The sequence below is a fragment of the Ziziphus jujuba genome, chromosome 9 (genome assembly GCF_031755915.1).
Source record: "Ziziphus jujuba cultivar Dongzao chromosome 9, ASM3175591v1".
Taxonomy (NCBI): Eukaryota; Viridiplantae; Streptophyta; class Magnoliopsida; order Rosales; family Rhamnaceae; genus Ziziphus; species Ziziphus jujuba.
In genome coordinates, this window is record NC_083387.1 from 21,224,668 (window position 1) to 21,237,844 (window position 13,177).

Consider the following 13,177-nt stretch of genomic DNA (forward strand, 5'->3'; position numbering starts at 1 on the left):
TATCATTGATGAAGCTTCCACAAATCAACAAGGCCTGTAATTGGTTTCAAACCATGCAAGAATGCCTATGTATATTACAAATAAATCAATTCTTTCAACAAATTAAATAGCTCATACTGGCAAAATCATAAACCACGTGTAGGAAATCAAACAAGGACAACGGATTTCCATGGGATTCTGTGTGTGCGTGTGGGTTTATTTATTTATTTTATTATTACAAGATATTTAATTTGTTCATCAATATTATTATTTGATGTCCGGTTAATAATTATGTAAGATTGTTTCCAGTAATTGAAATCAAGAGACTGTGTTAAAATGATAATGCAGCAATTACTTGTGCAAACTTGGTGCGAAAACCAACTGGCCTTTATGAAGTTGTGCATTTGTCAAGTGTAAGGATTGCTTGCTTAGTGTTAAATCCTCTCAATTCCCATGACAGAGGTATTGATTCGGGTCTTCGGACACTTATCTAGCAAAATATTAAAAAATAATAATAATAATAATAAAATTGCAGCCCAAACTGTAAGAACAACCAGCAATGGTGATTTAATTGGCTATAGCTTTTAAGCTAAGTAGTGATTTAATACCCCGTTTGACATTGTATTTGCGACCTCAGGTTTTCTATCCCGTTTGGAAATTTGATCTTAAATAATTGTTCAGGCAAGTGTAAGATCCAAGGAAATCTTCTTTCCATATTTTGATAAGAACATGCCATCCATCTAATATAGGTTTTTCATCCACTTTGCTACTCATATTTAGTAGATCAAGTTTCTCACTTTCATTTGCTGTCATGTTTATGCGCTTGCTTCCTACCTAGATAACAAAACACAGCGTAAAAAGCAAAAAGAAATAAGGAAACATTTCACTGTCCTAACTAATATCTTTTCCACATGCCCCAACTCAAAAAGCTTTTACTAAAATGGAGTTGAAAAAATGGATTGGCTCACTCTTAAGTTCATCCAGTCATCAGAACCAAATCATTTCAACTAAAGAAATAATACTTACATGTGTTCTATATCTATTTTCTCTAGTCCTGCCGGAAAAAAGGAAATATTGTCATAAGTTAGTCCAATTTTTGTATGTTAGAAAAGTGATGTCTGAATTCCTTGAGTCCGTTTCTGTATTTGGAAAAATGAGAGTATGAATTTCCAAGCCATTTTGAGGACAGAGTTGCTTTTGAACCTTTGCAAGCATTGTCGTCCTATGTAAACGAGCCAGTAGCCACGAGGAATTTTCACAAAAACAAGCCAAGAGATGGCAGATGAGTATCAGCTTGCCTTTTTGGATAGAACTGCGATAAGCTCTGATCGAGCCTTTTCAAGAGCAGTTGATAAATTTTCAGGCTTCTTCCCACCTGCTTGAGCAAAGTTTGGTCTGCCACCCCCTCCCCCACCGCACAACTTAGCTATTGGCCCTATAAACTTCCCTGCTTGTATTCCCAAATCAACAACTGCTGGTGTGAATGCAGCGACTAAACTCACCTTTCCTTCACCTGGACATGAGCCCAGTACTACAGCTGCTGGATCCTGTAGCGTGTCTACAAGATATTCAGCTGCACTTTTTAGTGAATCTGCATCAGTGTCGTCCATGAACTCAACCAGTACCCTGCCATATGATTTTTGTAGAAGATCTAATGAACCGTGTAGGAAAAGTCATTGATGTTTTTGAAATCAAATGTGACTAAACCTTAAAGAAAGAAAAATAAAATGTTTTGATGGAATAATGAAGGGGAAATAATGTCTCTGGTACTAGCTTAAAATGAAGAACACAACTGGAGTTGATTCAACAGATACTTTAGCTGTAATGGGTGGTTCTATAGTATAAAATGTGCATAATTTTATATCCAATCAATGAGTTCCTATCATGAGATTATAGGAAACTCAAAAACCAAAAATTCCATTCATGGAAAAAAGGTGTCTTTGTTAAGGAATCAACTCATGCAAAGGATAACTACCTGATCTCTTTCAAAGTTCCCACTGGAAATGCCTTGTTTGCAACAATTGAGGCTTTGAAAAGTGCTGCTTTTTCACGCAAAGAAGAAAGTTCATTTCTGGTAGTTCGTAATTCTTCCAGGAGATTTTCCACTCTGGATGTTACATCTTCAGCTTTCACCTTCACAAATGTGACATTAAGAAACACTGAATTTCTTGTTCTATTTACTAGGACATTTTATGCATCAAATAGCATACAGAATTTGGAGAAAATAGGAAAATTTGAAAAAATAGATGGCTTATAAAGGTGCTTCTACTTCAAAATTTAAACAGTGGAACAAATAACATAAGAATTCTACATGAACAACCCAGATAAGGGCTTCTACGTAAATAGTTGTTTCATAATAAATTAAAAGGATGAGTTTAAAGAAGAAACAGTCACTAATAGGGAAAGCACTGCTACCATAGAAGGAAAAAGAAAAACATATACAACCAACTCAACCAAATAACACCCCTATATAACTAAAATAAAGAGTGGTCTATAGCCCTAATAATCATATGTGTCCATGCAATCAATGGCTTGCAATCCGGACAGTATGACTATTTCAGATGAGTATCATGCCAAAAGGATCTTTCAGATGAACCATAATGCTTCAGAAAAGAGTAGAATAATGGTGATAGAAATGATAATTATTATATACAGTAATAAGACTGGAAGAGAAAACTTACTTTAAGAGTAGAGCAAAGATGTCTCAAGTGATAATCTCTGGCATTGACATATTCAATAAAAGCTTCGCCAGCTACAGCTTCTATACGCCTGACTCCAGATGCAATACCCTGTTCTGAAATTATTTTGAAGCCACGTATTTCAGAAGTATTGCTAACATGAGTTCCTCCACAAAGTTCCATGGATACACCCGGAACTTCTACAACCCTTACCTACAGAGTACCATAGTTTAGTAAACTAAAAAGAATTAAAAAACTGATTTCCTTTTGCATATGATATTCTTGGTGTCCGAATTGCCAAGTCAAAAATTAAAAATTATGTTATGACAAAAGTTCCTCCTAAATTCTTCAAACATTAAACTATACATCAATAACTAGTATAGAAGCGCCAAATTTGACATGCATAGTTGGGGCCACTTTTTATTTTTTTTAAAATCAGTTTACTCTTTTGCATTGATGATAACTTTAACACTTCTACTATAATATCTTTGTTAAAGCACCATTTTTCCTAAAAGCCCAGACATATAGGAGACAGGCAGAAGTATGCATATCAAGTTAACAATACTAGTAACAGACAGTTTAACACTCCCCCCCGACATGTAGGCTTGCCCATTAAGAAGAGAAACATTGAACCTTACATATAAAAAACAATTAATTAACAAAAGTTTAGAGGAGCAGGATTTGAACACAACACCATATAAATAACTAGGCCATGATACCATCTTAAAACGCCACTAAAAAGCTCAAGCTTATGGATGAACAATAGTAGTAGTAGCAGTAGCAGGAGTTGTAGCAGCACTAGTAGATGACACTTTAACATGCATCTTTATGCTCATAGTGACTCATCAGAAATGTTGTTATGGATTCATAAATTTTTGTGAGAAAATTGTGCTCAAGCAATAAACATGAAATCATGTCCAGAAATCTCCTACTCACAGCACAATCAAGGACACATTTCTATGTGGCATTAATGGATGGAATCAAGTGAAAAAAGAGCAGAGGTGAGATAGTAAGTTTGAAAAGATTTGCTGTTCTATGGCAGAGAAATTCACACCTCTTCTCCATATTTTTCTCCAAACATGGCAATAGCCCCAGCTCTTTTTGCATCATCAAGAGGCATCACTTTGGTTTGAAGAAGCGTAGAATCCCCAATCCATCTATTGATCAGTTCTTCAATTTCCACGAGCTCACTGTCAAGAAGCGGTCGGTGGAAGTTGAAATCAAACCTGAGACGGTCAAAGGCAACCAATGAACCAGCCTGTGATGTTTCCTGACCAATAACTTTCTTCAGTGCAGCTTGTAGCAAGTGAGTAGCAGTGTGATGAACCTGGAGAGTAATGAAGAAAGCTGAATTCTCAAAACTAGAACAAATATATGGGGAAAAAAATATCTTCAATATGGTGGCTATCATGGATAGATTTAAAATATTTGACTTTCTTGTTTTCAAATCAGTTTCAACAAGCAAATTACTGTTAACAAATGGATTTGCGTTCTGATTTTGTACAGGTCATGCGAGAAGTTTATTATAAATCTCTTCATTAAGGAAGAAAAAGATAGAATCACATAAAAGCCATGACCTTAGCTCGCTGTCTCAGTCTTGCATCCACTGCAGCTTCCACTTCTTTTCCAACCTCTAGAACTCCTTCTTTGATGGTACCTTTGTGAACAAATATGTTTCCTAAAGATTTTTGGACATCTTTTATCTCCACAATTGCCGTCTGTTGATTTTCACCCTTGGTAGCATACAAAAACCCATTATCTCCAATTTGACCACCAGATTCAGCATAAAATGGTGTTTTGTTCAACAAAATTTCAACATCACTTCCCTCGGAAACCTGTATAACTGATTTGCCATTCAGTAAAAGGCTTTCAACTACTGCTCTGGCAGAAAGAGTTTCATATCCAAGAAATTCAGTGTCAGGAACATCTTCAGCAAGATCTCCACTATCCCCAACCTCAAGTTTAACAACATTATGTGCAGCTTGAGATTGCCGCCTTTGGTTTTCCATTTCTATATCAAAGCTGCTCATATCTATACTCACACCTTGTTCTTCAGCTACTTCTGTGGTTATCTCTACTGGAAACCCAAATGTATCATACAAAAGAAATGCATCTTTGCCGGACAAGCAAGGAACAGTTTTATTCTGTTCTGCACTTAATAATGCATCTGCTAGCATTTGGTCAAGCAACTTTTCTCCTCTTTCCAGTGTCTGCACAAACCGAAGTTCTTCCCTTTTCAACTCCTCAAGAATGCGGGGTGCTCTATCTTTTACATCCACATCGACATCAGTGCTTAATTCTATTACTTTTTCTGCAATGGATGGTAAAAATGCTCCATCAGTGTTTCCCCTGCCATCTCCCTTTATACCAAGCAACCTGCCAGTACGAACAGCCCTTCTGATGAGACGCCGAACTACATAACCTCTCCCAATATTTGATGGGACCACCCCATCTGATATGAGATATACAATTGCACGCAAATGATCTCCTATGATCTGACATGAAAAATACAGAAATAACAGGAATCACTCACATTTCTTACAAAGAAGGGATGTACTTGTTGAAAGACAAGCTTGATAGCTATTGCAGTTAGCATACTTTAAGATGCATTTTTGAACGATTATCCGTATGCTGATATGAAACATTAGCCAATTCTGAGGCTTTCTCTATGATCGGATAGATCAAGTCAGTCTCATAATTGTTTGGAACCTGCAGGAGAAGTGTAGACAATAAGAATAAAATTCTTTTATGATTTTGGTGTTACTGATACAGCATGTTGTTGTTATTGAGAGCTGTATTAGCTTCCTTGTGAAATTACTAATTTAGCATTGGCAAAAAAAGTATCATAAAATTCATTCCTGAATTTCAATAATGACAATGTAATCAATACCTTCTGAAGGATGCGAGCCATACGTTCCAGGCCAAGTCCAGTATCTATATTCTTCTGCTTTAAGGGCTCAAGTGAGCCATCGTCCTTTTTGTTGTATTGCATGAAAACCAGATTGTAAAATTCTATAAACCTTGCGTCATCTCCCAGATCCTGTAAAGTTCACACAAAGAGTTAAAAAAGGAAGGAAAGAAGGATAGATACACACTTTCTACTCTCTTCCACCTACAACTCCACCCCCACCCCCACCTCCCAAAGAAGAAGCAGAAGGAGATAACAAGGTGTACATACAGCATCTGCATGTCCCCTCTCAGGAAGGAAATCATAGTAGAGCTCTGAGCAAGGACCACATGGACCAGTAACTCCACTTGTCCAGAAGTTGTCATCTTCACCCATCCTCTTTATGTGCTCTACAGGAACACCAACCTGAAGCAAAGCCAAATTTAAAAACTTGAAAATATTTCTCTTTCAATCCGATTATTTCCACTGACATTATTTTATTTCCCCAATTCTATAAACCAAACTGCCAAATATATCTGAACCTTGGAGGATATGGAACATTCTTAAATGCTGTTTAAGATAAAAATCTTTGACAATGAAATTGTACGTGGCAAGGAGAAAGAAAGATACTTTTCCCATCAGAAGATACTAGAACTAGAAGAGAAAATATACAAATATGTCTACATTTCTGGTAACAGAATATATGCCTATCATGGAGCATAAACATCCACATTCTATCAAGCAAATTTCAAAACTAAGTATTTAAGATACATAATAATTTACATAAGATTCTAGAAAGCGGAAAATAAATAAATAAATAAATAAAAGGGAAAAGAAAAGAGATAGAAATATAAATGAAGATAACAAATAGGAAACTGTAGGAAGACTGAGTAGATGTGCATGAATGCAAAAAACCAATTACAAGACGAATATATAATACTGACAAACGACTCTAGTTAGGCTTACCTCATCATGCCAGATTGCAAAAGCTTCATCATCATCTTCATAAACACTCACCCATAATCTGTCAGCTGGTAACCCATACCTGTGAGTAAAAAAAAAAAAAAAAAAGTAGATAGTCAACAATTAGTATTTTTGCATAGCCAGGAAACAAACAAACAGACAAGAAAAATGCACCACCTTGAAACTATATAATTTCCATCAGATACATGCCTTAGCCAGAAACTGCTCATATTTGACATACACTTTTGCATGCAAGTTGGACTTGAATGTGCAATCAAATTCAGTTATTTAGTCTCTCACCAAAAAATTCAGTTATATAGTCAACAAATAATTTGTGGAAGTAAGCATTCTCATAGAATGTTCATACCACCAAAATGAAAGAATAGATGCAATAAAAACTTAGTGAGACATAAATTGGGCATTACACGCACACCAACAAAATGGGGTTAATAGGATTCGAACACAAGACCAATAGATAACCAAGCTTTAATACCATGTTAAGGAACCATTGATCCCAAAAGCTTATGGTATTAAGAAGTGAGCCCAATGTGTATTAAGATAACGCAATACGTGATGACAAGAAAAAAATCTAACACACAACACAAGTTTAATAATGAATAAAAGCTTCTAAGGGAGAAATTAACATTTTCAGAGAGCTATTCAAGGATGATCATGTATCAATATGTCAACACCAAAGAACCTCCATCACCATGTTAGTAGCCAGATGCACCTCTCAACTAAAATGAGTACAGAGCTCGCAGATGTTGTTACTAAGTGATTATAACAGCAATATAAGCCACTGCCATCATAATTCTCAGCCTAATTACTCTTTTGAAGGAGTTTATAACAGATTTACAGAATAACTTAACAACATGACACAAAATGTCCGTTAATCATCTGCGGAATGATTAAGTTGATAAAATGTGATCATGATTTGATGAAACATCAGAATTTGTTATGTAGTCATCAAGTAATAAAATAGTAGTTTTTGCATACTCTACAGTTGAAAGTTCCCATGCCCATCTAATTGCTTCCTTCTTGAAGTAATCTCCAAAACTGAAGTTTCCAAGCATCTCAAAAAATGTATGATGACGAGCCGTTCGACCGACATTCTCCACATCATTTGTACGTATGCACCTTTGTGCAGTTGTAGCACAAGGTACCTGCCTCGGAACCTAACAAGATGTAGTAGTTTCACCATAAGTTTTACTTTAAATGTGTCTTAAATTGACTAGATAAGAAGTATAACATTTAAAAATGTTCTGCTTTAGAGATTCATATGTTTAACATAAATCAAAATTTTCCAACCATGCACAGTGATAATGCTCCTATTTACCATTCCCATCCCCACCCAATTCAAGAGATAAAAAATGGTACTCAAGACCTAATTTATTTGAAGTACAAAACAAAAGGAAACCTTTTGTGTGATTAATTATGAATATGTCTGCATCTTCAAACTCTTTCCATTCTATTTTTTACACTCATCTTTCTATGAACCACGGTGCCTAATTGTGGATCTCTTCAAAGAAAATACTTTCTAGATATACAAGCTTCCACTCCCAGTGTAACAAGAGCATGCGAGAGTTGATAAATATTCCCTAAATATACAAGGTCCAAGGTTAGACAAATAATTTTTAATATGAACTGCACATTTGAGTTCAGGTCCTTTTACAACCCATGCATTTTGAGGAAGAAAAAAAAAAAAAAAAAGATTATGTATTAAACTGATTGATACTGTATTTTTTACCTTCACAAATAAATCTCTTTGATTAAATGGATATAGCATATATCATATCAGCTTAGAGAGATTCTATGCTATACCTTCCCAAGAAAAATAGGTTTAAATTGAAGCATCCCTGCGATTGTCAATAGAACTGTAGGATCATCTGGTACAAGAGATGAACTTGGAAGAACCTTGTGACCACGGGAAGCATAAAATTCAAGAAATCGACGGCGTATGGAATCCCCACTAACATCATTGGACTTATCCTCTGTTGACTGTTCTGTCACGGGCTGTACAGATGCTGAGAAGCGATGTAGTAAGAAGAACATTACTATATTATTAAGACAAAATAAAGAAATTAGATAGATTTTGTTCAAAGCAACCAAAAAAAAAAAAAAAAAAAAAAAGAAATAAAAAAATTAAAAAATTATACAATTAGCTACAGCAACCTGATGTGCTTCTACAAAACTGCATGCCCAATGCTTCTTTAAACACATTATGCTTGGAGCAAAAGATACTGGGAGGAAAAATTTGTATGGTTCTTGTAATAAAGCCTGCATCATTCCAAAAATCAATGGTTTACAATGAAATTATCAATCCGAAGAACTTGAACTAATTTACTTAAGTGAAGTATCCCAATTAATTATAATATGTTACAATAAACAAGCAAGGCAGGATATATACAAAGCCTATGGAGGTGCTGTGGTTATCAAAAACATCAAATGTGTTGACACAGATTGAGAATATTATTCAAGCAATATTACTAATCATTTAACTAGAGTACTATTTATAAATTCTTTCTTAGGCCAAAAACCAATAAAATGGGGGGAAGAAAGTGCCCAAAAAAACCTAGTAAACTGACAGTAGAAAAGAAAGCTCTCAATCATCAATTAAAGAATGTAATAAAAAATCATTGGCTGCAAATAAAATTTTCAACAAATGTGAAAAGAAAATGTTAACTTCACGAGCATTTTCATAAAAATGAATGAACTTGAGGGTCAATGCGAAAAGAAAAGGGAAAAAAAAAGAAAAAAAAAGAAAAAAAAAAAAGAAACACAAAGTAAGAAAATTTCACGGCAAAGAACCTGGAGCAGCATAAAACGAGCATAGACCATATTCAACTCCACAAAAGGAACCAAGGTAAGTGATTGCTCAGAGAAGCTACAACTTGGAAATTAAATACCAAAAAAAAAAAAAAAATTATAGGAAAATTCAAGAAAGCAGAGTTGGAGAAACAAAGTACCAGGCGAGAGCGCAGGTTTGCGATTTGGGTGAATTGAAAAGTTTGATTTGGGAGGAAAGCTTGAAGATGTAGGAAGTGGAAGTAGAGAGTTCCCGCCATGGAAACTAGGAAGCGAGCAGGGAAGCTTCAGGCTTTCCATGGCTGTCTCTCACTCTCAGTGAACATGAAGAAGATTTTAGAAGATTTTCAAATAGACGTTTATATACGTTGTATTGAAGGGAGAGGATAAGCCTCTATGAGAGGTCCACATATTTTGACCCTTAAATCAGAAACCCAATTCAACCCACAGATCTTGGGGCCCGCCCATTTGGAAATTTGGTTTAAATAATTTAATTTTAGATTAAAAAGTTTTATTTTTATTTTTATTTTTATTTTTGGTAGAAATAACAATTTTGGTGAGATGGGTAGAAATAGCAATGTGTAAATATATGTAGGACCCATTTGGATGTTTGGAAAAACATTTCCATTAGTTAAACTTTGAACATGAAAAGAGGTTATAATTTCTAATTATTAATTCATTTTTCTTTTTCTTTTTTTGAATTTAGAAAACTGAGTTAATGGCTCTTAGGTTGTATGTCATTGTCACACAGCTTGATGGGGTTCAAAACTGTAGTGGCAGTTGAGAACATTGGCATTAGCTATAGAGAGCAACAATGGCCTGCCCACAACATCGCTTTAATAATACCAAACATGCATTGGAAAACCACCATCTCTTTGTCCTTTTGGTATGCAAATCACATGGCTTTGCATTAGACTAGCCCAACCTAAATGAAACAAGAGTTTTAAGTGCTGCCCAACCTTGTGGAATATATGTAATGGTTATGGCTTTCAACACAAAAACCAGATCTTGGATTGGAATTTAGCTGCAGAGCTCCTCTTAGCAATCTATTTTGCCTCATTTCTTTGATCAAAATCTACAGCCATGATTAACACAAAGAGACTTCTTGCAATAGCATTCGTGGCCGAAATTCGCAGCTATAAGAAGCGGAGAAATCATTACAAAGAAGCAGAAGTGATGATCTGTGTTCATCATCAGTAGCTAATGAAGGTCATTTTGTTGTGTACACAATCGATAGAAAGCGTTTTGAGTTTCCATTGGAATATTTGAAGAGTTTGGACTGCCAACTGAAGGGCCTATTACACTGCCTTTTGAGAGTATGTTCTTGGAGTATGTTATTAGGTTGGTTCATGGAAATGTAGCTAAAGATCTAGAGAAAGCCGTGCTTACTCCCATGTCAAGATGTCATTGCTCAGGGTCATCTACACAAGGACTTGGAGAGCTACCACTCAAGGATTATATTTGGATTCTAAAGAAATCATGTTGTGATGAATTAGAAAATTTTGTATATTGATATGTAGAGTCTAGACATAGTAACATTCCACACTTGGTTTCTCAATTTTGCAGGACCAAAAAAAAAAAAAAAAAATGCCATTTATTCAATGAATATTGTTTTCTTATGGGAATTTCCACTTCATTGAGATAAATTCTATTCAATTTGTCTGTCTTATCTTCTATAAAAAAGCAATGGTCAAATTTCGAAAACAGAAAGACAGAAATGTTTGTCAAATGCATTTCTATATTTGGGTTTCATAAAATAAAAATAAAAACATAAAGCGAGGGCGTTATCAAATTCATATAATGAGACTTAACGGCAGGACCTTTCTGAAGTGGTACTAGAGCCATATGCAAAAAACAAATCAAATGGTTTTTTAAAATGTCGAAAGCAATGTACTGATGAACTGTGAAGTTTTCTTCCAACTTCAATCCAGAAACAAATTCTTTTATTTTTTGTTTTGATGTGGTAAAAACAGAGATAAACTCTAGCTCATGTCAGTCAATCTATTTTTAGTGAAGAAGTGAATTCTGAAAACATAAGAGCAGTCTAATTCTTTTGGCAAGATTGATCTATATATCAAAACGCATATGTAATTATGACCAATGGCAACAATAATTCTTTCTAGATTAACTTAATCTTAGGCAGGCTTATACAAGTCATTTGAGATTAATTAAAAGTCTTCCTACTAATTAAGATCGATATATAATTTAGTATTTACCCTTAGAGTCAAAAAAAAGATCCAATGATTTCCATGCTGAAGATAAGTTTTAGGATAAGAAGCTCTAAAAACAAGGCAAACATTGCTTAATATCCAAATTCACTTCTTAAACACAATCACATGGGTTTTGTACTAGTATTTCTTGATAAATCCAGTTAATTCTGTCTTTTTAGCATGTCCACAAACTTTCTGATTCATGACTTGGCATCAAACTGATAGGTCTTCTTGTGTCCTTAAACCAAAGGACAAGAATGAAAAGATAACTTTGAAAAATCCAATATCTGTCGGTTGTCAAACATGGGCAATTTTCTCTGCCATGCAAACATCTGGTCCAATATTGTAACTAAGAACATGGTTCTGCATAAGAAATCACTGACACTAGGAAAGCTACACTAAGTAGATTTCTCTCAAGCCTAGTATATATAAGCAAGCTATCTTCATTGCTCTCCACTCAACCTAGAAAACCATAATTCAGAATTCCAAATACTCAAGATCTCCTTTCTTTTCCCAGAAGGCATTGAGCTAACCTGGTCCTCAATATATAAGCAAAGGAAGACAACATGATCAGTCCGAAAAATGTCATCAAATTGGCGAGGAAGTGGCAGAAGATAGCTGGCGTGGGGAGAAAAAGAATCTCCTTTCCAAGAACTCATGAGAGTGTGAACTCTGTAGCTGATAAAGGTCATTTTGTGATCTATACCGTTGATCAGACTCGATTTGTGTTGCCCTTAGCCTATCTAAGCAACAATATCTTCCGAGAGCTCTTCAAATTGTCTGAAGAAGAATTTGGAATCTCCAGTGAGGTTCCTATCACTTTTCCATGTGATTCAATCTTCATGAATTACATAGTTTCACTAGTTCAGCGAGGACTGGATAAAGATTTGGAAAAAGCTTTGCTAAACTCCATCTCTCCGAGCCACTATGCATTATCTACTCCCTTCCACCAAAGACATGCAGGACAACATTTAGTTGTTTGTAGTTGCTGAGAAAACCAATGCTTGCATTTTATACTTAAGGAATTTACTGACTAGTACTGCATATCTGCACATCAATTTTACTGTTTAGCTGCAATGTAAAATCTCAAATGACGATACAACATATGTAATTGAAATCTTCTATTAATTTTTGTCTTCTTTAATGGAGATGATGAATTTTTACCTATGAATTCAATAATGAAAATTGCTGCCTCGGATGAACCTTTCTATGCTATTTTTTTACATCATTGATCTCAAAGGTGGCTGATATTTTCTTCTCACCAAAAATTTTCAAATTAATGATTAAGTATTTCCTTATACAATTTGGGAGTTCATTGTATATTTACAAAAATAAATATAATAATCGTATTTACTAAATTTTGAAATACTAACTGAAGTAGGACCAATATGAAAATTTCGTAAAATCAAGTAGAGAGATATTTTACTATATGAACAACCTTTATCAGATCTGATTTATACATTCACCTAGTTTTTCCCTAGTTAACCTTCCTAGATTTCCACCATGATAATGAGATATTCTGTTCTTAATCCTCTCTTTTTGTATCTAGCTTAAGCATTGCAACTTAAAACTTCCTGAATAAAACTTTCAATATGATATCATTTAGAAGATTATTGCAACGGTGGTAGTCATTGATCCCTGAAATACCTTGGCTT

General features: G+C 34.8%; 2 protein-coding genes across 5 annotated transcripts; one reads left to right on the forward strand and one right to left on the reverse strand.

Moving 5' to 3' along the window:
- Window positions 1-891: 891 nt before the first annotated feature.
- LOC107427325 (alanine--tRNA ligase, chloroplastic/mitochondrial) lies at window positions 892-9,658 on the reverse strand. Of its 4 annotated transcripts, none has more exons than XM_048480829.2 (13): window positions 9,474-9,658; window positions 8,680-8,784; window positions 8,329-8,520; window positions 7,504-7,682; window positions 6,511-6,589; window positions 5,836-5,970; window positions 5,548-5,697; window positions 5,256-5,366; window positions 4,235-5,152; window positions 3,712-3,984; window positions 2,661-2,870; window positions 1,955-2,112; window positions 892-1,605 (listed from the first exon to the last, which is right to left on the reverse strand). In XM_048480829.2, the coding sequence occupies exons 1-13, from the start codon at window positions 9,570-9,572 to the stop codon at window positions 1,269-1,271; spliced, it is 2,946 nt and encodes a 981-aa protein (XP_048336786.2). In that variant the 5' UTR covers window positions 9,573-9,658; the 3' UTR covers window positions 892-1,268. The 4 variants fall into 4 exon arrangements, with proteins under 4 accessions (XP_048336786.2, XP_024932874.3, XP_015893189.3 ...); XM_025077106.3 differs by having other exon boundaries at window positions 8,329-8,561; XM_016037703.4 differs by having other exon boundaries at window positions 8,329-8,531; window positions 9,474-9,657.
- Window positions 9,659-10,133: 475 nt separating this feature from the next.
- LOC107427303 (auxin-responsive protein SAUR61) lies at window positions 10,134-10,886 on the forward strand. Its single transcript, XM_048481564.2, is given in 3 exon segments — window positions 10,134-10,462; window positions 10,465-10,578; window positions 10,581-10,886. Coding segments are annotated over 3 exon segments (426 nt in total). The 5' UTR covers window positions 10,134-10,395; the 3' UTR covers window positions 10,826-10,886.
- Window positions 10,887-13,177: the final 2,291 nt, after the last annotated feature.